Source organism: Quercus suber, unplaced genomic scaffold (assembly GCF_002906115.3).
Source record: "Quercus suber isolate HL8 unplaced genomic scaffold, Cork oak 2.0 scaffold_41, whole genome shotgun sequence".
NCBI classification, from domain to species: Eukaryota; Viridiplantae; Streptophyta; class Magnoliopsida; order Fagales; family Fagaceae; genus Quercus; species Quercus suber.
In genome coordinates, this window is record NW_027069506.1 from 844,731 (window position 1) to 869,523 (window position 24,793).

Consider the following 24,793-nt stretch of genomic DNA (forward strand, 5'->3'; position numbering starts at 1 on the left):
ATTATATTAGTTGTGGCAAAAGTGACGGCATGGAAGTAATGTTTGTAGGGACAATTTAGTAGATGATGGTGGTTGTAAAAGTGGTGACAATGTCAGTGAGGTGGTGCTAGCAAAGATAATCTAGTAGATGGTGGTGGTTGTAAAAGTGGTGACAATGGCAGTAATGGGAACGAACGACGACAACGACAATAGTAGTGGTGGCAACATTGACAATAACAAAAATGGCAATGGTAAAGACAACAGTCATAATAGAGAAGATAATAGTGACAACGATGGTGATAATGGTAATAATGTGGATTGTATGTGTTGACAACTGCATTGACAATGAAGGTGACAGTGGTGATGACAATGTAGACGATCACTATTGATAAACTTGGTAAATGACACTTTACCTCATGGAATTTGAATTTAAGATTTGAATGCTTGAAAATCCTGAGTTCAAAATTCCACCTCCTAATTCATCATCTAAACACAACATTGTTGTTAACCAAAAACAAAAAAAAAATCAATTTTGATAATTTCCAAATTACAACTCTGAATTAAATCCCATCTCGGAATCCCTCATGCAAACTTTCAGCCCATTTTTCTTCTTTTTATTTTTATTTTTTAGTGCTCACTGTTTCCTAATTCAGAATCGGGTTTAACTCAAAATAACACACACATATATATATATAAGTTGCAAAGTCCAATATGTTTGGAAATCGCAGTATTCATCCTTCCCTGTCACCACTAGGATTAACTTCATGATATTTTTCACAGCCTTAACAGATATACTATCAACCTTTAAATCATACTCCGTCAGCTTAAAATCTAGCTTCATTCCACTCATTACTCATACAGTAATAAGTCTTCATCACATGCAATTAAGCAAATCAGATTACTCATCATGTTTTCACTTGCTAGGTGCCAAAGTCTAATAAAGGGCATTTACATATAGACAAGCAATGTAACACAAACAATCACCTTTTTCTTTTTGGCTGAATAGACAATTACCAATGTCACCCATACAAAATGGATTGTATTCAAACTCATATTCAACAGGGGAAAAGGTGTCACATTTTGTTCACCAAGCAGTATCAAGATGTCTTAACCAAAAAGAACAGTATCAAGGTGCAAATCATATGATAGAAATATTCACTTATCATATGCTAGAACCCAATTAGACTATGCTTTTCAGACAACTAGGCTTGCTAACCGCCCTGAATTCGGTCAAGAAAGTTTGAGATAATACACTGGAAGCAACACAGTCCCCCTTTCCACTATAGATAACAGAAATACCCATCCATCTTTCTGAAGGATGAAATGAAAGGATTTTGCCATATTGCTTAGAGTTTAGAATTGGAAGTTTTGAATGCTAATAACAATAGTTTCCGGGCTCACTAGCAAAGAACTACTTTATACTGAATGTGGAAGTCAAAGAGCATGACAGAGGATATTGGAAAGATATTTCAGCCATTTACAACCATTTCAATTTGATAACATCATGCAGCCCTTACAAGAACAACTCAGTTGACTAGGGCAAGATAATTACTCTTTTGCTGATGGTTACCTTCACAGCTGTCTCTTAGCACCAATATATGGCAAGGGCTAGTGATTTAGAACACAAAGGCCCTATGTTGGCATTGTCATCGCTGTGTCATCCATATCACAGGAAATATAGCGCTTTGCATGTTTGAGGGGAAGCAGTTTTCAGAAACATAGTTTCACCACCAGCGCTTAATACTGATATTATCATTTCACAATAAGTTCAAGGCCAGTGCATGTAAAACAGTCCTTCATGAGATCCAAGCCATGTCCCGAAACCATAACTCTGCTGATATAAATAGTCTTTATAGCTTTTCCTTTCATCCCCTACCCTCATCGGTCCTACACAGGAGTTGAATACTGTTAGTTGAGTTGAATAATGTTAGTCTATAAATTGGATATATATAAAATATATGTCAAGCATTATTAACCATATAACATATCCATATAAACTGTAAAAAATAATAAATAATAATAATAGAACGAGAGATGGAAGAATCCTGATACTTTCAGCTCTATGCCAGCACACAGTTGAGAGGACTGAATCAGAAAATTTATCCTCAAAAAGCAATTCACCAGACTTGATACTCCAGAGCCGTAAGTTGCAGTCCACTCCACCTAATATAAAAACAATGTCAGAAAAGCTTGAATTTTCTGAGACTCACAAAGCTAAATGCAAGCACTCAAAATATATTTACCTGACATAACAAATTTCTCAGATGGATCAACTCCAAGCTTTATATGTGTATGGGAATTAACATGCCCTTCATAAGATTGTACAGCACCTCTCTGGATTAGCCGATGATCATATAGTTTTACCTGGAAAAGAATAAAAGAACAGGCATGAAAATCTCTCTCTGATGCAAGAAAATCAGAGAAAAGCGAAGTGTTTGGGCTGTTTGAAGTTTATTAGAGAACTATGAAAGGCTTTCGACTCTTCAAGAGACTTACTTTTGTCATCAGCCCTAACAGCAAAGTAAATACTAACACCTGTACTAACTGCCTGGTCAGTAGCTGCAGCCATCCTAACTACTTATCAGCTACAATATTAACTAAGATGTGGTTTCTTCTTGTCACATATTAGGATTACAATCTCAAGTAACACAATCATACAAGTACTGGACAAGCTGCACTGCTGCTGCTGCACCTTCACTTAAATGACGTTGCTGACTTAGCTAAAGTAATTAGCTAAGTAATAAACTGCTCTCTCTCTCTCTCTCTCTCTCTCTCTATTTTTGGTTGGGCCAACCATAACACAAGGTTTAAACTGAGTGTATAAATCATTTCAAGGACTAGAAGACCAACATTATTTTAAGCTAGCAGCTGGAACAACAATGTGTGTTAGAAAGTAAGATTTACTTACCGCACCATGAAGACAAAATCAAGGGGTTGATTGGGATTGACCTATTTTCCAATTAGTAAATGCCATTATTTATATGAGGTCCACTGTGCTAGTTATTGATCCAAGTGAATGAGAAACAAGAGACTTTTTGGGATTTTGTGTTGTGGATGTTGATGCTTGGAGTCAAACCACGTTAATAACTTAATTTGTTCCATTATTTCTTTTTAATCTTCTATTTATTTTCCATAATACTTTTGCATTTTAACAATGTGCTTCATCAAAAGACATGAGACTAATAGAGATAATCCAACTTACTTCAGAAAGGAGGGTAGCAATAGGTTGACAGCCAACATAAAATTTAGTTACTCTATTATGAATAGATCCACTTCAAAAAGGGTTTAAAAAATGACGCAATTTCTATGCTTATTATATATTTTATGAGGAAAAGGAAAAGGCAATAGGCAAATGGATTAGTTTAGAAAACAGCAGTGGCATCTAGCAGTGTATAATCATTTCACAGAATAACCAATGTCACTTGTAAATAATATTACTGAAAACAGGGTATAGTGTGAAAATGGCACAGGAACCAGAACAGAGATCTGGAGAACATATTCATCCTTCCATTACTGAAAACGAGTCCCTCTGTCCATTACAGCATTTGAATAAGTCCTCCCAAGGGGAGGGAGGGGATGGTTGTCTCTAGAATTTTGGAAAAAAAGAACAGCTCTCTGTTTAATACCAACCTTCAATATCACCCCCCCTCGGGGCCCGTCCCTTTCCCCCATTTCTTTAGGTTCTTTCTCAAATCTATTGCGGATATTCTTTTAAAACAGGGAAATTAGTAGCATTGACCTTACATAACACAGAATAGCAAAAAGATACATGTGGCCAAACCAACGAATTGAAAAAGGATTTATGGTGATAATCACAATGAGCTGGGATCAAAGCTTAGTTGAGTTGAGTTACACTCAGAGATTAGTAGTATCCATTTCATATATCCGCACTTTAATTGACATCATGATGTACATGCATCACGTGCTTGAATACCGGTACTCTAATAAGATAAGACCAATTCAAAATCTATTTTTACATTCCATGCAGGAAAATGTTAAGTAAATAAGTATCCCAAAAAGAGTTAACATGGAAGTGAACACTAACCGATCCATCCATGGAGCTTGCCAAGAAGTAGTTGTCATCGAATTGAAGTGATACCAAACTAGAGTTCCAAAAACAGAGAGAGAATTATAAACACAGTAAAAAATGTTAAAACTGAAGAAACAAAATTCGATTAGAGCATTAGCACACTAACCAAGAAATAGATGAAGGCATTTTAACAGTACATGAAGGATATATGTTTCCAGAAAGCTGCACAACAAGAGATCGAAATATATTATCCAAATTTTTATGTAAAAAGGAGCTCAAACAAGGCACTCAGGGTAACAGTTCATATGAGTATAGAATTTTCAGGGAAAAAAAAATTCAGAACAGATGAAAAATAAAGAATGAAAAAGACATGAGTATGCATAAACCTAACAATCACATAATACAAAGTCAATGCATTTCCCAAAGTTTTTTCCAGTTAGCTCCTCATCAAACTGAATAACAAAAATTAAACTACAAATATAGAGAAGGAGAACTTGTTGTCTCAAGTCAGAGTATGAAAAGTTGTGATAACATCACATATTTCAGCGTGCTTTAAGACTGAAAAAATGGTCTAGTTACAGAGTAGAGGTCTTATTAAAATCAATAACATTGAACTATAAAAAATACACACACCAAAATAGCACTTCGCCATCTTAAACTATGATATCAGTTGCAATGGCCTGCCTAAACTTCAAATTTATGCAATCAACTCCTAAACTATAGAGTTAATTGTAATGTCCCCCTACCATTAAAATTTGTTCAATTTCCATTATAATTAACTTTAAAATTCATGTATTTATAACATTACCACAAGACATGTGCTTATCAAATTATCACAAGGCACAAGCCATGTGCTCACTTTTCTTTTACTTTTCTGTGATAACGTAATAAACATGTAAAACTTAAGGTTATATGTGACAGAAACAAAAATTTAAAAGTGGAGACATGAACTAATCGCATAGTTTAGGGTGAAAAAGAGTAAATCACTGGTAATAGAGTTTCCAGCTCTCAAAATGCTAACATAAAAGTACGCATGTAAAAATGAAAGTAGTTCCTAGAAGAAACTCATACCTCAAACCATTGTCTACTAAAGTCTCCAACAGTTTTATCCAAGGGTGAGCAAGGCATTCTATGTCTAATAAATCTAGCAGAACTGCTTTCCCGTTTGTCACGAACATCCACTGTCACAATTGCCCCATTCCTTAGTCCGCATAAAATAGCATTTCCCTACAACAAACAAACAAAATAGATCAAATTAAAGAATATCCCCATAAAAAGAAAATTAATTTTTTCAAAAAAATGAAAAGAAAATTTATACCTCATTGTCACTCAAAATATTATATTTTATCATAAAATCTAATATCTATAACCTATCTATAACCAAAAGGAAATATTAATATTCACTTATATATCTCATAAAATATGATATTTATAACCAAAAGGAAATATTAATATTCACTTATATATATTACAACATATTAATGTCACAGTTGAATTCCATTGAACCTTTTATGTGATATCCAAGATTGTGTGGATTACTTATCAAAAAAAAAAAATCCAAGATTGTGTGGATTATATAGATTGCATTATGAGTGTTGTGTAGGCATGTGTTGAGTCCCATATCAGGTGCATACTAGGATGAGATCAATTTGGATCATACAAGTGATTCAGGCTATATAAGCAATTATGAGGAGCCCCAAATGTGTATAGTTCTTAAGAGGTATGACACAAATGCGACTAGCACTTGCATTATAACAAATGGTATCAAAGTCAATCAGATATTGCCATATGACTTTTGAATTGAAGCACTATATGGGCCCTTAAAAGAAAGTCAAGGCTTTGAATAGGGAAGATTATGATCTATGTAGCACAGGTGTGGATCCGGATTCGGGTGCGGGTGTGGATGCGGGTGTGGAACTCGGCAAGGACTCGGAAATTTTTGAAAAAGTAGGGTGTGTAGGCGGCGGGATACGTTTTTAATAAATTATTAAATATATTTTTATATAGTGAATTTAATATTTTTATATAAAAAAATTCAAATAAAGGGGTAGAGTTTATTATTAAAGAACAATTATTTATGATTTGTTTTTAATAAAATCAATATTTTTGGTAATTGTAAACAAAAAACCACCTTCCAAGAAGGTTCCTTTGCTCCTTTTCCAATTCCCAAGCCCACCCACGTGAAACAATTGACTTTCTCACCTACTTAATTTATATTCTTCCTCACCTCTTCTAAGTTCTAACCATTTCTTTGCGTCTACTTATCTTCTTCTTCCTTCTTTTTCTTTTTCTTTTTTCCTCTCACAAAGCCACATGAAGCAGAAGAATGGCGGCCAATGGCCCATTTCAGCCTGTTTCGGTGGACAGAATCGGGCTGAATCGGTCTGTTTTGGCGGCCGTTTCGGCAGGAATCGGACCATATCAGCTCCCGTTTCAACCCAAATCAGCCGGTTTTGTCGCGAATCGGGCTGTATTGAAAAAAGAAAAAGAAAAAGGCGAATTGGCGCGTTTGACGCCGCGCCGAGGTGAGTCCGGTGCGGGTGCAGCGGCTTAGAGCCGCACCCATGCTTTCTAGATTATGATATCCTGAATGTGTGTGTTGTGCAAATGTGTACTGAATACTACATCATGAGTATACTAAGTCGATCTAGGCTATATAACCGATTAAGAGTTCTAGTCATGACTGATGTTTTGAACTATAGAGTAAATAAGATTAACACTAACCAACTTATCACAATTGAACATTGATCCTCTTCGCCCTCCCCCCGCCCCCCGGGCGGACCCTTTGGTTTTAAAATCAAGTTGGTTTTGAAACATTGCTTCTAGGTTACATTGTCTAAGAACCTAGAACTTATTCCTTAGACATTTAATTTTCCACTAAGCAAACACGAGAACTCACTCTCACACAAACATAAATACTTACACACATATCTAGGCTATAAAAGAGATTACGATGAGCTCCAGTTGTGACTAGTCTTTTGGGGTATAGCACAAATGTGATTAGCACTTCTATGAGATTTGAACCTTGACCTCTCTTCTTTGGTTTAACAATCGGGTCAGTTTTTAAAACATTACTTCTAGGTTATATTATCTAAGAACCCAGAATTTGTTCCTTCAACATATATCTTGCCAGTAAGCAAATATGTCAACTCACTCACTCATAAATAGATACATACATTAATATTTGTTAAATTGTAGGAGAGCAATACTTTGCCTAGAATGTTGCACTATTAAAAAAAAATTACTTTATGTGAAGTCAGTTGTGATGCAACATATGATTGTAAAAGTAAGGAAAATGAAAGAAGAAACAGAACAACCCTAGGCTTCACCACATGGAGCTATTTGAAAGCCCAGGCTTCGCCACCAAAGGCTACTTGGAATCACCACTAAGTTAGAGAGAAAAATCTCAATTTTAGATTATTGAACATATGGTGCTGACACCAAGATGCAACAAGATTAGCACTAATTTAAATTTCAAATTTTGATATTTCATTGATAAATTTTATTTTAATTCAAGATTTTGCAGGATTATGTCTTGTTTTTTGAACTATTTTCCTTATTGATGTACTCACTGAAGGCTTATTTAAAAAGGCTTTAATAAACACGCAAGGCAGACCTTGATGAATGAAGTTTTGTGTTGATAATTTTCCAATTGCTGGATGATGAATCCTAGCCACTTGGGTGCTGATTCCTAAGTTTTCCTGCTTGAAACTGATTATAAGCAAACCTAAGTGTTGATTCTTAGGTCTATCCTTTATATTTCATTCAATTTCCATTTTTATCTTCATTTTCAATACTGTCCGGCATCAACATATGTGTATGATGTGCTCAAAGAAATCAAACGCATATCCAATGAACCTCAAATAATTAATACATTACCGAATGAACAATTTGTTGTGCAAAAACATCACTTCTACTACGACACACCCATGATGCCATTCCAGTTTCCAAATCCACCAGAGCAGCTCCCAAATTAGTACCTGTAACAACCAACCCCTATTAATTCCTGTAACAACACCTGCCTCCCCAAAAATTAAAAGATACCAATCTGTATTACATGACATGAAAATGAATTATTACTTAAAAAGTTGAATCAATTGCTACTTCATAGAAGGAAATAAAACAAAATATTTATAATTAGATGTCAAGAGTTTGACCTAATAATATAATCTAACATATAAAATCAGAAGCTGAAAAAATGTTCAATTTTGAAAAGCCCTAGAGTGTCTCACATTACACCAAGTGGCATATCTAACTTTTCTCAAATTTGTAGTTCTACAACCACAAGATTTTATTCAAATTTGTAGTTTGTTCCACTAAATTTGCACAATTCTAGAGTCCTACAATTAAAAGACTTCTATTCTTACATATTTTTTTCTTGCCATTTTATTCCCCAAATTTCATGTTTAAGCATTCCAAGATGCCAAGATTTATAACCCTGCTCTCAAAATTCCCCTCTTCATAACAAATCTACAAATTAGCAGAGAAAGTCTTTGCAAGTACCATTGAACTAAAATTTCAACATAAGGTAACGAAAAACAGGTATATTTTTTTTTTTTTTGATAAACAACAGGTATATTTCTTTCTAATATAAGGGTACTATGTGAAATGAAATTCAATATCTTAGCCTTGCATTGATGATAAATCAAAGTTATCTTACATTCTCATATCTAGGATTGCATATTTAGTGTGCTCTCAAGAAATTACATTCTTTCAACATGCTTTTCCATAACCATCTGTTTGTATAATTCTTAAAACTTTAGAACATGGTTGCTCATGCCCAGGTGGTCATTGCTGGAAATAAAACACTGACTAGAAGAAGCTAAATTTCAGGATGTGTAAATTTGGCATTGGCAGATCCTTGACTCTGAAATATTCAGAGATATAAAAAATGGATGTCGTTGGATACAATATGAAATACAACAGTAAAAAATTTCAACACAGTAGGTCTTGCAGATCTTCATTTTCTTAAATAATGCTTGAGGGGGAGATATGATGATGATTCATGGTTATTATTTAAGGAGTTGTTTTGATGGTTGCAACCTTCATTTAATTTTTAAAAAAAATCTAATTTTCTTCATTCATTTAATCTTCATTTCCTTATTTAAAAATTCATGTTATACCTAGAGAATAATAATTTAGAAAATAAATTATAATTGGATTGGATATTATCTCAAATTTAGCATTTGGTTTCATGAACAATGTTTTTGGACTAAATATTCATATTATTGTTACGCTGTTGCATTTTTCTTTCCACTATGGTTTTTCTCTCTTTTTAATATTTTCTATCTTTGACTCATTGTATGGTTTGAGTAGGTTGATCTTTGTGATTCCTTTTTTTAAAATTATAAATTGGTGATCTTCATGATTCGCTGCTAATGAACTAATTTTTAATATCTAAAAATGTGTTTGTTGCTTTACTCTAACAACAAATTGGTTTACTTGTCCTTTACATTATTGGTTTTTAAAATATATATATATATATTTTTTTTTGATCATGCTCCCCAAGAAATTTGAGATGTAATTACAAATTAAACATTTTGAATAAATGACTCAATCATAATGACAGGGCCAAAATTGGGAATTAAGCCCATTTTCCTAACTATATAATTAGTAGACACGGTTTTAAAAGTATATATTTTACTAACATCTAGAGTATGAAAGACTTGATTTTGGGCTATAAATCGAGTCTCAAAGACTCAATTTTCATGGTCTGATCATGTTTGATGTGGCATTTTTTCCCACCTAGCGTCCACCTGGAAATCGAGTCTCTAATGGTGCATACTAGGATGAGATCAATTTGGATCATACAAGTGATTCAGGCTATATAAGCAATTATGAGGAGCCCCAAATGTGTATAGTTCTTAAGAGGTATGACACAAATGCGACTAGCACTTGCATTATAACAAATGGTATCAAAGTCAATCAGATATTGCCATATGACTTTTGAATTGAAGCACTATATGGGCCCTTAAAAGAAAGTCAAGGCTTTGAATAGGGAAGATTATGATCTATGTAGCACAGGTGTGGATCCGGATTCGGGTGCGGGTGTGGATGCGGGTGTGGAACTCGGCAAGGACTCGGAAATTTTTGAAAAAGTAGGGTGTGTAGGCGGCGGGATACGTTTTTAATAAATTATTAAATATATTTTTATATAGTGAATTTAATATTTTTATATAAAAAAATTCAAATAAAGGGGTAGAGTTTATTATTAAAGAACAATTATTTATGATTTGTTTTTAATAAAATCAATATTTTTGGTAATTGTAAACAAAAAACCACCTTCCAAGAAGGTTCCTTTGCTCCTTTTCCAATTCCCAAGCCCACCCACGTGAAACAATTGACTTTCTCACCTACTTAATTTATATTCTTCCTCACCTCTTCTAAGTTCTAACCATTTCTTTGCGTCTACTTATCTTCTTCTTCCTTCTTTTTCTTTTTCTTTTTTCCTCTCACAAAGCCACATGAAGCAGAAGAATGGCGGCCAATGGCCCATTTCAGCCTGTTTCGGTGGACAGAATCGGGCTGAATCGGTCTGTTTTGGCGGCCGTTTCGGCAGGAATCGGACCATATCAGCTCCCGTTTCAACCCAAATCAGCCGGTTTTGTCGCGAATCGGGCTGTATTGAAAAAAGAAAAAGAAAAAGGCGAATTGGCGCGTTTGACGCCGCGCCGAGGTGAGTCCGGTGCGGGTGCAGCGGCTTAGAGCCGCACCCATGCTTTCTAGATTATGATATCCTGAATGTGTGTGTTGTGCAAATGTGTACTGAATACTACATCATGAGTATACTAAGTCGATCTAGGCTATATAACCGATTAAGAGTTCTAGTCATGACTGATGTTTTGAACTATAGAGTAAATAAGATTAACACTAACCAACTTATCACAATTGAACATTGATCCTCTTCGCCCTCCCCCCGCCCCCCGGGCGGACCCTTTGGTTTTAAAATCAAGTTGGTTTTGAAACATTGCTTCTAGGTTACATTGTCTAAGAACCTAGAACTTATTCCTTAGACATTTAATTTTCCACTAAGCAAACACGAGAACTCACTCTCACACAAACATAAATACTTACACACATATCTAGGCTATAAAAGAGATTACGATGAGCTCCAGTTGTGACTAGTCTTTTGGGGTATAGCACAAATGTGATTAGCACTTCTATGAGATTTGAACCTTGACCTCTCTTCTTTGGTTTAACAATCGGGTCAGTTTTTAAAACATTACTTCTAGGTTATATTATCTAAGAACCCAGAATTTGTTCCTTCAACATATATCTTGCCAGTAAGCAAATATGTCAACTCACTCACTCATAAATAGATACATACATTAATATTTGTTAAATTGTAGGAGAGCAATACTTTGCCTAGAATGTTGCACTATTAAAAAAAAATTACTTTATGTGAAGTCAGTTGTGATGCAACATATGATTGTAAAAGTAAGGAAAATGAAAGAAGAAACAGAACAACCCTAGGCTTCACCACATGGAGCTATTTGAAAGCCCAGGCTTCGCCACCAAAGGCTACTTGGAATCACCACTAAGTTAGAGAGAAAAATCTCAATTTTAGATTATTGAACATATGGTGCTGACACCAAGATGCAACAAGATTAGCACTAATTTAAATTTCAAATTTTGATATTTCATTGATAAATTTTATTTTAATTCAAGATTTTGCAGGATTATGTCTTGTTTTTTGAACTATTTTCCTTATTGATGTACTCACTGAAGGCTTATTTAAAAAGGCTTTAATAAACACGCAAGGCAGACCTTGATGAATGAAGTTTTGTGTTGATAATTTTCCAATTGCTGGATGATGAATCCTAGCCACTTGGGTGCTGATTCCTAAGTTTTCCTGCTTGAAACTGATTACAAGCAAACCTAAGTGTTGATTCTTAGGTCTATCCTTTATATTTCATTCAATTTCCATTTTTATCTTCATTTTCAATACTGTCCGGCATCAACATATGTGTATGATGTGCTCAAAGAAATCAAACGCATATCCAATGAACCTCAAATAATTAATACATTACCGAATGAACAATTTGTTGTGCAAAAACATCACTTCTACTACGACACACCCATGATGCCATTCCAGTTTCCAAATCCACCAGAGCAGCTCCCAAATTAGTACCTGTAACAACCAACCCCTATTAATTCCTGTAACAACACCCGCCTCCCCAAAAATTAAAAGATACCAATCTGTATTACATGACATGAAAATGAATTATTACTTAAAAAGTTGAATCAATTGCTACTTCATAGAAGGAAATAAAACAAAATATTTATAATTAGATGTCAAGAGTTTGACCTAATAATATAATCTAACATATAAAATCAGAAGCTGAAAAAATGTTCAATTTTGAAAAGCCCTAGAGTGTCTCACATTACACCAAGTGGCATATCTAACTTTTCTCAAATTTGTAGTTCTACAACCACAAGATTTTATTCAAATTTGTAGTTTGTTCCACTAAATTTGCACAATTCTAGAGTCCTACAATTAAAAGACTTCTATTCTTACATATTTTTTTCTTGCCATTTTATTCCCCAAATTTCATGTTTAAGCATTCCAAGATGCCAAGATTTATAACCCTGCTCTCAAAATTCCCCTCTTCATAACAAATCTACAAATTAGCAGAGAAAGTCTTTGCAAGTACCATTGAACTAAAATTTCAACATAAGGTAACGAAAAACAGGTATATTTTTTTTTTTTTGATAAACAACAGGTATATTTCTTTCTAATATAAGGGTACTATGTGAAATGAAATTCAATATCTTAGCCTTGCATTGATGATAAATCAAAGTTATCTTACATTCTCATATCTAGGATTGCATATTTAGTGTGCTCTCAAGAAATTACATTCTTTCAACATGCTTTTCCATAACCATCTGTTTGTATAATTCTTAAAACTTTAGAACATGGTTGCTCATGCCCAGGTGGTCATTGCTGGAAATAAAACACTGACTAGAAGAAGCTAAATTTCAGGATGTGTAAATTTGGCATTGGCAGATCCTTGACTCTGAAATATTCAGAGATATAAAAAATGGATGTCGTTGGATACAATATGAAATACAACAGTAAAAAATTTCAACACAGTAGGTCTTGCAGATCTTCATTTTCTTAAATAATGCTTGAGGGGGAGATATGATGATGATTCATGGTTATTATTTAAGGAGTTGTTTTGATGGTTGCAACCTTCATTTAATTAAAAAAAAAAAATCTAATTTTCTTCATTCATTTAATCTTCATTTCCTTATTTAAAAATTCATGTTATACCTAGAGAATAATAATTTAGAAAATAAATTATAATTGGATTGGATATTATCTCAAATTTAGCATTTGGTTTCATGAACAATGTTTTTGGACTAAATATTCATATTATTGTTACGCTGTTGCATTTTTCTTTCCACTATGGTTTTTCTCTCTTTTTAATATTTTCTATCTTTGACTCATTGTATGGTTTGAGTAGGTTGATCTTTGTGATTCCTTTTTTTAAAATTATAAATTGGTGATCTTCATGATTCGCTGCTAATGAACTAATTTTTAATATCTAAAAATGTGTTTGTTGCTTTACTCTAACAACAAATTGGTTTACTTGTCCTTTACATTATTGGTTTTTAAAATATATATATATATATTTTTTTTTGATCATGCTCCCCAAGAAATTTGAGATGTAATTACAAATTAAACATTTTGAATAAATGACTCAATCATAATGACAGGGCCAAAATTGGGAATTAAGCCCATTTTCCTAACTATATAATTAGTAGACACAGTTTTAAAAGTATATATTTTACTAACATCTAGAGTATGAAAGACTTGATTTTGGGCTATAAATCGAGTCTCAAAGACTCAATTTTCATGGTCTGATCATGTTTGATGTGGCATTTTTTCCCACCTAGCGTCCACCTGGAAATCGAGTCTCTAAGACTCGATTTATAAGCCCAAAAAAATTTAAGTCCAAGCCATTCCCAGAAATACCCAAAAAAAAAAATTTAAGAAATCACCACCAACCATTCCTTTTCTCACCCACCATTCCATCTCTCCCAAAACCCACCGGTGCCACCCACAAACCGACGCCACTCAGCAGCGACACCACCCATAGACTCCACACCTCCTCCTTCCTCTCGTCTCTCTCACAAAATCCATCGGGATCTTTTTTGGCTTATAAATCAAGTCTTAGAGACTCGATTTCCAAGTGGACGCCATGTGGAAAATACGCCAAATCAGATGTGATCAAAACACTGAAATCGAGTCCTTGAGACTCGATTTATAAGCCCTAAATTGAGTCTTTTAAACTCGAGATGTTAGTAAAAAATATAGTTTTGTAATCGTGCTTACTAATTATATTGTTTGGCAAACAAGGTTAATTCCCAATTTTGGCCATAAAGACAGTATTGAAACCCAACTTTTTATTTTCAGATTTTCTCTTATTTTACTCCATATACCTAGATTTGAATGGTAACAAAATATTAGGGGAATAGAACTCAAGATATAAAAATGTAAGTTGACTCTTATACCTATATTATTTAAACTTTTTATGTTCATATTGAATATTTCATGTTTTTCTAATTGGTTATAGAATCTATTGAGAGCATCATATAAATTGAGAATATTATATAAATGAGGAGTCTTGTTCCAAGCTATATGTGCTGATGTGAGAGGATAAGATCTATGATTCCATGTCCATGAAATATTACCTAATGAGCTGGCATGCAAGAAAATTTCAATAATAATATTGTAATATTGTGCCTTTAATTTATAGCGAATAAAAAGAATTAATTTATACAACTATTTTTTATTTTTAGTTTTTTACTATACCAAAAATGTTTAATGAAATGGACACTACAGTGCACTATTTAGGTACAAGGCTACTATATTTATGCAAAAGAAAAACACAAGAATCTGAAAAACCACCATAGCTTGGGGCATATGAACTTAGGTCCAAGCAGAAGAGAATGCAAAGCTAAATTTAGAATTAATCTCTCATTGAGAGAGAGAGAGAGAGAGAGAGAGAGAGAGAGAGAGAGAGACTTGCCAATCACAGCTTGACTCCTATTAAAATGGTAATCAGCAGTCCAGATGGTGCGATTGAAAGTAGCAACCTCATGTATTCTTTGACTTATGCTTGAAATACTTGAATTGAGATCTAACGGTTTAGTGAGCTTAACAATATAGAGAGATCCACCAGATGTCTCTGATCCCAAAGTACTTATACTGTTTTCCAACGTCAAGGCATTGCAAATGCAAAAACTGATTTCCCATTTCAGAAATATAATGAAGATTGTTTCACCAAGAATATAATAGGGATCATGAGTATGAAAGGTATGCCAAAAGCGAACTGCACCACATAAACTATACAAGCTGTGAATCAAGAACATACATAGTTGAAAATCCAATAGCAGGCTCCACAAAAGATCTGGTTGCATGAATTCCATATGGACTACATAACTGTCCATTGCTCCAAAAGATGCCTTTAAACCATTTCATAAAGGATTATAAAAAGAGAACCACTTATTTCTTCCTACAAGCTCAACTAAGATAGCAATATAAGAAGCAACATGAAAAAAGAGTATCAAAATTTGAAATTATGAAAGGATACATTGCATCCTGGACATTTGAACCATCATCCATTGAGGGAGAGTGCTTTCCAAACATTTTTATACAAGATATGTTTGATGGCATTTGTAATAAAGATCCTGCAGGTCTCCAGATATGCCCAGGAGTTCTACCACACTCTGCTTGGTCTTCTTTAACTTTCGGCCACACTCGATCTGGCATGCATTTTACCCCGTAATCAAATTGTTGTACTTTTCCAACTTCAACAAAACTGCGAGAGGACCAAACTTCATATGCAATAACTTGTAATAGACTCTTTTTGTATAAACATTATATAAAGGTTTATAATTAAAAAATGCCAAAACAAGTTTGCAGCGCTATATAGAAAAGCGGTAATTATATCATTGTAACACTCGAGAATTATTATGTTTCCTTTTCTAAAAGTGAGCTACACTTAAATCAAAACTGGAATGCTTGTTTTGCAGAAGCACATACTGTAACTTAGAACGCAGGAAAATGCAAATTTCCAGTGTAAAAGGGAAGGGCAGATGACAAACATAAAAACAGAGACATGTCAGAAGCCTGGAGTACCACAGTCAAGGTATCAGAAATATAGTGGGGTAAAAAAGCCAAGCACACAATCCCACAATGAAGCATAACAAAGAAACTACTGGATAACAAGGCCATTGGTGGAAAATGTCACGTAGAACCATAAAAAGGCAGAGAAGTACAAAAGATATGTCAAAGCTCCATTCCCTCCACAGACAGAGAACCTTGAAAAAGAGACATTAGGATGTCTGGAGAGCATGTCATTGGTAATATCAGCACCATGAAAATATCATTCTGTGTATTATGACTTCTTTTGTTTTTTGCAATGTTTTATCATGGTTCGACAAACATCAATGAAATTAGGAAAACTTTCCTTAGTGTAAGTCAACATAAAAGAAACACTTGATAATACAGTAAAACCTTCCATAAAAACTATCTAATAATATAGATATCATTTTTGAACCTAACCTTGGATGGGGGAAGGGGCAAGAAAAACAAAGTCCCTTCGACTCCTTACCGTATATTATTTAAACACCACATCACAGACCCATCTAAAATGATCTAGCTGTGTCTGCTTTAGGTCCCAAATCAGAACTCAGTATCTATCACATGATAACACTAAACAAAATGCTTACATAGCTAATAGCTAGGACATTACATGATATAAAAGATTATAAGCTGCATTTAGCATATAAAATTTCTTAAAATTGGAAACAACATTTCCCTCCACTATTTTTAGGGCAATTAAAAATCACTGTTCATATGCTATTCACAAATCTACTAAAATCCCCCAAACTAAAATCACTTCCAATTTTTTTCCTTCCTCATGGTACAAGTAGTTACCTGAAAAACAGTTTATATGCCCTACTCAAGTCATTGCATTCAGTTATTTAAAAAGAATGTTTCATTTTCTAATGCCGCCAACATAAAATGGTGGATGATTTTTTCAATTTTTTTTTTTTTTTCAAATAAATATGCCATTTCTAGAATCTTAGAACCCAGAGGCCAGAAATTATTATTATATTGACCATAGCTTACTGCAAAACCTTGACTCTTACGGAATGTTCCAAAGATCTTGCATTATAGAATGAGCACACAGGCACAAGTGTACCACACTACAATTCCATTATACCTCAAGGAGCCATGTACACCGCCTGCTAATAAAACATCCATTTCAGATTGACCCTCGAGTGTCTGTACATCAATGTGTATCTGTTCCAAAGCACCATTCACAATCTTATCTGTTCCACCATACTTCCAAACCTGTAAAGTAAAAAAAAATATATTAAAAAATTAAATAAAAGTGTGAAACAATTTACTGAAACATGCTGCTGCAACCTTAGAACAATGATAATACTATGAGTCATGACTCATGAAGACATCATTAATACATCACCTAAAAATAGTGTTGTGCAGTGAAACCTAGCATTCCGTCACCTCTGGCATTATCCATTGTTGGCAATCACACCAACCAAGCTACTTTACTCCGGTAACCACAAACACACTTTGAAACCTGAAACTTAGCCCTTGATATGACAGCAACGACGAAACCAGTCGCCATTGCCACCACCAATTGTGTCACAGCAGTCAAGCCTCTACTGTGACTGCTACTGCACCAGGTAACACCTCTGAGACCATCAGAACACCACAAACTGATTGGATTCCACCTAAAACTGCCAGAATGTCACTCTAGGGTAATGATTTGACCTACTATGGCTTAATCAGTTCATATGTTGCATGGACACAGTTAAAATGGCCGAGTACCTGTACCTGTGTGGGTACCTGTGCAACTTAGGTGTTTAGTTTATTTGAACTCTTGGTTTGGACTTTAGACAACATTTTATAGGTGTCATTGCACTTCTTTGCTATTTATTACTGCCTTTAAATTAATTTTAGATATGTTTTCAAGAAATTTATTGTTGTTACTTAATTTTAAAACCTAAAATAAACGCATTATGTCTAAAAATATTTAAAATATGCCTAAAAACATATTAATTAATTCATTAATTGTTGTACCCCAGACATGTCATACCCCTATTTTGTCAAAAAATGTCATACCCCCGTACCTGTACCTATAATCATGCAACTTAGATCAGTCGCTAGAGCCATTTCTTCAGTCAATGTCTATCAGTACTGTTTATTTTGTTTGTTTTTGGTTGTGTTGCTGCATAATCAAAGGACAACATACAAATTGTCTTCTCATATGCTCTCAATTACCTCAATTTGTCTCAATGGAAGTAATTTTGTGCAGTGGGCTCTATTGGATTATCATACAAATAATATGTATGTGTGTTAGGATGTATTAATTAACCATAAAATACAGTTCCCAATCCCAATGCTTAACAACAAAATGAAATCTTATGGATAATTTTTAGAGCCAACAACAGTAAAACACATTCAGAGATCCAAATTCTTCATGTGTAATCTCAGAGGATGCAAAGGAAAAAGAAAAAATGGAAGTAATGTTTGTTTTTTGTCAGCTAAACTCTCCCAACTCTTTATGGTTTGTGATGCTGCACATTCCTGTTTGGTTAACTTGCAACTTCTAACACAATTTGTTATGTATTAGTTGGCGATAATGTGAAGATTTTAACTTCACTGAACCCATGGAAGAGTTTAATCACCACAACATACATGACTTGTAACTCAAATATGGGCCCATAAGGGCAAAGTCAAATTCAGTTCATGAGACATCATATCTAATCTGTTTTGACAAGACAAAAATAACACTGTTGCTATCTAGTACAAAGATGATTCCACAGAAGCTGTAAACTTAAGCCCAGGCCCAGCAAGCACAATATTAAACAAAGCAGAACTTCTTTTACTCAAAACTAGAGTTCAAAACCAGGGCCAAAGCAAATACACTGCATAGTTTACATATGCTACAAATCCACAAAAGTAGCTTTACAAATCTTCACAAAAGCCTATTTGTGCTTCAATAGTTTCCTATAGTGAAATAAAAATAAAAAAAAGAATGTGACAGCAGGCTACACAATGAGGTAGCCTTCCCTTTGCAAATCCCTCACTTCCCAGGGGTTGAGCCTAAGAACTCCCCCTGTTCCCCCAGGGCCATGGGAAGAGATACCACCTCCCTACTAGGGTAAGTGGTGATTAAGCCTGTTCCAAAATACATATTTTTAATGTAAAATCTTTAAAAGCTTAAGGAAAATATACTTATAAAAATAAATAAAAAAGCTTAAAGAAAATAAGAAAGAAGGAAAAAAATCACTGATCTAAATGTCAGTAAAGTAAACTCATTAATCTTTATCAAATGATACAATCATATTGGATTATCTAATCAATTTATGTAAACGTGCATGTAATTGGCATTTGGCAATGGCCTATACTTAGATGTGCATATGTTACTCAAGATTCCAACAACTTTCACATTTAACTATTACCATACAGTTGATACATTGCCTATGGTGAAAAATAGAAAAGTACCACTTATTACCCAAAGAAAAAAAATTCAGAAAAGGATTTTAACTTTAACATCCTGAGTTGATAGATGACAATTAAAGCTGGAAAAGCAATAACTTCACAAATTAAAAGCCTATCTTCAATCAACATACCACAGGTTGTGATACTTGTATCCTTTGGATTTCCTCCTTGAAGTTACACTTTCCTTTACTGAATGGAATAACGTTACCATATAACTCCCTAACCTGAAGCAGCTTAGAAGCTCTTAATCCAGTTCTCCTACATAAATTCAATGCCTGAGATAAAATGAGTCAGAGCAAGTCAAGAATTTTTTTCCAAAATTCAAGAAAGAACTACAATCAAGAGCAAAAGAGAGAGAAAAAACAATGGCAACCAGTGGCTGCTGCAAATTTGGACAGCTTCAGATGCAAATTTCATTTCTTGTGTATAAATATAAAACATTTATCATGAATAAACATTTTTAAACCAAGCAGTACTATTTATAAACAGAAAGTACTATATAAAAATATAATCTTCTCAATAAAACTGACCCTACAATAAAGAAGAACATACTCTATTTGTTTTTTTGTGATGATGTGGAACCTCACCAAGGCAGGGCCCTTTGGACCCACCCCTAGGAAGTAAACCATAGATACACAATCCCACCCACTAGAACCATGTATCAGGTAATCCAAGTAAACAACTAGTCAGGATTGAACCCAGGACGTTTGGATCTACAGCTCATCCCAAGCCTCCAAGCACTAGGCTGCACCCTGACAGGTACAAGAAAAACATACTCTGTAACAAAGATGAGGAACTTGAATACTTATCATGAAAAAGTACAATCTCTTTTTCAAATCTTTTTTTTGTGGGGGGGTTGTGGGGGGTGCTATGGTTCAAAGGCCCATACATGTGCATGATATAAATCTGGATTAAGCTGCATTTCTCCGAACAAATTGATTCCCAAGAACAAAAATGTCAAGTGTTTTTGTTTTCAAGTTATAATCTAACCCTCAAATTGACAACAAACACATCCAACATAACATGACAAGGGAGATGGCGAAAATTAATAATCGAGTTAGATTTCTTAATATGAATTTCTGTCACATGTGCACCTAGATCTCCAGGTAACTGAACTAGTCTGGATTAAATGTCTTTCAGAAAAAATTATGATGTAACTATACATGTAGTTTGATTATCTCATGTTTTAATAGTACTGTTACTGGCTTTATAATTTTTTGATTCTCTTCCTCTGTTTACGCCTATTAGGCTATGTGGAACTTGGTTTTTGTGTTTGATCCGGTTTATGAGCCAACCTGAACCGACTTGGAAGCATTACGGTTTTAAATGAAAAATTTTCTGAGGCTTAGTCCATAGAGCAGTCAATTTTGGCCCGTGTTTTTGGATCCACTTTTTGGGATATATATATATATATATATAATGTTGCTTCAAATAAGGTTAGAGGTATTGAGAAACTATATTGCCACCTCTATATTTTTCTCCTTGATATAGTGAAATCACTGCAACTCCATGGATGTTGGCACATTGCCGAACCACGTATATCTTTTTCCTTTGCACATTTTTCTCTCCATTTTTTGTCTCTCACAGATCTAGGAATAGTTTAAATTCCTAACAACGTCGAGCCAGCACTTGCTTATCCATATCTGAGTCCCATCAGCCAATGGTGATCAATCAGAAACAAAGGGAGGGAAGAATAATCCAAAATTTGAGGACATATATAAGGCAGATGATATACCTGATCCTGCTCTGTTGTGGCATACCCAGCATTCTGTGCAATAATTATTTCCGATCTATTTAATATATTGCAACGACAAGAATAACATGCTACAGAACTACCCGGGCAGTGGCCATCCTCATAAGTGTAGCAAATCCTAGATAAATGGGAGAGGATTGACAACATGAATCAAGGTAGTAATCACTTGTTTTAGACATTCTCGTTCCTCCTCCATAAACTCCTCACAATCATTAAAAAACTATCAGTCAGTAACACAGTTTTTTTCCTTAAATTTATAGGTGCACACATAATACAGTATTCCTTCTTTTATGCATCGTATCTTGTCAGTTTTGATCATCTGCAATCTCTCCTCAGATACCATCATCGTCCAACTAGATGCTTTCAGTTATTTATAATAAAGTTGTCCTCCTACTTCTGAACTTGTCACACAAGGCCAGTAGGAACCTCTCATTACCATACACTCTCAGTTCAAAATCAGTATCATCAAACTATAAAGTTTTTATCCAGTTTATGTTTCTGGAAACTTCAATAAGTTTGCAATTTATTCCAGTAAAAAGATTTTATGTCAATATCATACGTAAGCAATCAATTCAACCTCACACTAAGTCGGCCCCAGTAAGTCAAAGTTTCTTCAGCCTTGAATTATGAGGTTACTCCCTTAGATTCCAAAAACTCAGCCTAAACTCTTTCCATAAATCATTAGTATTATTCCAGATGGCATCACCATGTTCATCCAAGTTTGAATTTCCATCGTTACCCAAAAAAAAAAAAAAAGATATGCCCTAATTTTATACTGAACAATTTAATAAGTCTCATTGTTTGTAAGGGACTAAACTACTCTACTTTAATGTGTCTATACGTCAAGTATTCACCTCCCAAATAAAGAACATGCCTCAAAGTATGCCAACCATTCCCACTAATCAAAATGTTTCTAAACCACCAAAATGAAACTTGCACCATCAATGTGATGACACCACAAGCATCAAACCAATCAAACAAGTGAAAGATTTTAGCTAAAGCACACTGAACAAAAACTTGGGAAATCAAACACATCATTTGAGATACAAGACAGTCTAAGCATAGCCCATCAAACATAAGCACACATAGAACTTTTATAAGACAAAGACCCTATATACCATCACCGAAAATTATTCAATACACCACAAGCAATGCTCCCTCATCCCACATGAATGGTGGGTCTCACAATAAATTTAACATACATTTTTTTAAAAATCAAATTTTTAGTATATAGACGTAACAAATCAAATGTTTAGACACGCCATCTTTACAAAATCAAATTTTTAGACATAGCACCCTCACAAAATTAAATTTTTAGTATGTACATGTAAAAAATTAGAATCCATACCCTTGTGGACTTTGGAGTTGGTTCTTGTGCAGTAGCTAAAGACGAAGAACGAGAAGAGCCGGGTATTGGGCCTTTAATAGGGAAGTAACGGTTCTTCTCCTTATCATAATAAAACCCAGGAAGATCTGCCATATATGTATTACAATCACCATCATAAACTAAAAAAAAAACGAAACCCAGAATCTAAAACAACCCAGAAAATAAACAAAAGAAGCAGAATAATTGAAATTATATATGTAAGCCCAACTAAAAGTAAAAGGAAATTGAAGAAGAAGGAAGAGTACCTTGTGGCATGGCTTCAGAGAAACCGGGTGTCTGTACTGTATTGTTTTGTGTTGTTGTTTTAGGGTAAGAATGGTAAAGAGCGGTGGAGGTGTGTGAAGAGAAAAACGGTCAAAACTTGCGTGTGTTGCTGAGGCGGTGGAACCAAAACTAAACAAATGGATTAATTGAAGGTACTCTCTCGTTCCCAACTCTTCTTATTAGTTATTAGGGGTATCATCAAATCCACCACCCTTACGAAATTGGCCCAACCCAACCTAACCCCTTGGATCAGGTTAAGTGTGGGTTGATTATTTTTTCTAACTCATTTGCCTTAAACCAACCTAGCATGTATGTAACTTTATTTTATTACTTTTATTTTAATATTTTAATTTAATTAAAATTTTTTGGTATTTTGAAAATTAATTTTAATCAATCTGAAAATTTAGAATATAATTTAAGCATATCATAAAAAAATGTAATATATTATTTAAAAAATGTTTAAATAATTGATAAAAACCTAATTTTTACAAGACATAAAATATGTATGTATAATCCACCGACTTATGCGAGCTAGATTGGGTTGTTTCTACATAAGTGGTGGACTGGATTGAGATTTTTTAAACCAATATTGTCAAGTTGGGTTGAAAAATTTTTCCAACTCTACTCATGTATACATGTACTTCTTATTAGTAGCTTCAAGTTAACTCTATTTGGATTGGGGTTTTTTGTTTTTATTTTACTAATTACAGAGTTTTAATTTTATCAACAAAAAAAAAAAAAAAAATTACACGGTTTCAAATTAACTCACTTTAAATGATTTATTTTTTATATTTGCAATTTCTGTATAGTAAGTAATATAAAAACTATTTCAAATTTTTTTTTTCAAAGCAATTAATATAAACAAGCTTAAAATGAAAAACCCACCCTCTATGTTTTACTAAAATTCATTCCAGGCCTTTAACTTTGCTTTTATTCATTTCAGTCCTCTAACTTTTAAGTTTATTCAATTAAGGTTTTTTTATTAGCTTTTGTTATATGTTGTGGTTAATCTTCCAAAATTTTTAATTTTTCTTCAAATTTTTTAAATTAAAAAAATTTAATCAATGATTGAAAAGTATTTTCCAGATTTTTTTTTTCAAAAAATTTTAACAAAAGTTTTCATAAATACCTTAATTGAATAAATCTAAAATTTAGAGGATTGAAATGAACAAAAACAAAGTTATGAAAAAACTTAGAGGGTGTATTTTACATTTTAGCCTATAAAAGGCTAAAACAGCAAGTTCTAATGGGAAATCATAAAGAATAATAATTATCCTAAACCAACAAAGAAATCATATGATTAACCTTAAACCAAAAAAAAAAAAATATATATATATATATATATAGGGGTAATTACACTCCCCTCCCTTAAGGTTTGAGGGAATGACACCCAACCCCAAAGCTAAATGGGAAAAAACACTCCCCTCTCTTGAGCTTTGAAAAAATTAACACCCCCCCCCCCCCCTCCCTCTTATGTTTATATTAGTAACAAAATATTCTAAATTTTTATAAGAATCTATTTACAAAAGTTTAACCATGGATAATAAAAAAATAACCAATAAATTTAGAATAAAAATGCAAAATTAATCAAGCACCAAAACAATTGCAGCAGCAAATCTCTCCAAAACCCGTTGAAAAAAGAAAAAAAATCATACTTAATATTCTTAAATACACTTCAATTAAAAATTTAATAGAATGAATTTTAATTTTGAAATTGAGGATAATTCTTGAAACTTGCCTTTAAACAAAGGACAGGTTAGTACACAATATTTTTAATATTAATTTAATAAAGTTTAGTCAATCAGATGTCAAGGGGGGGAGGGGGGGGGGGGG

At 33.8% G+C, this 24,793-nt stretch overlaps 1 protein-coding gene across 1 annotated transcript; it reads right to left on the reverse strand.

Moving 5' to 3' along the window:
- Positions 1-947: 947 nt before the first annotated feature.
- LOC112009976 (uncharacterized) lies at positions 948-23,151 on the reverse strand. Its single transcript, XM_065771238.1, has 13 exons — positions 22,942-23,151; positions 22,658-22,782; positions 19,688-19,831; positions 17,248-17,378; positions 15,610-15,837; positions 15,046-15,224; positions 12,040-12,140; positions 5,081-5,236; positions 4,176-4,231; positions 4,025-4,082; positions 2,223-2,343; positions 2,032-2,142; positions 948-1,866 (listed from the first exon to the last, which is right to left on the reverse strand). Exons 1-13 carry the CDS (start codon positions 22,949-22,951, stop codon positions 1,748-1,750), a joined length of 1,539 nt encoding a protein of 512 aa, XP_065627310.1. The 5' UTR covers positions 22,952-23,151; the 3' UTR covers positions 948-1,747.
- Between the last annotated feature and the right edge of the window lie 1,642 nt (positions 23,152-24,793).

Coding starts and splice junctions, on each gene's coding strand:
- LOC112009976 (XM_065771238.1), bottom strand. Junction 12,141..15,045: donor TAGGAGTCAAGCTGTGATTG/GCAAGTCTCTCT, acceptor TGGTTGTTACAG/GTACTAATTTGGGAGCTGCT. Junction 2,344..4,024: donor CAAGCTCCATGGATGGATCG/GTTAGTGTTCAC, acceptor ATTCTTTTCCAG/GTAAAACTATATGATCATCG.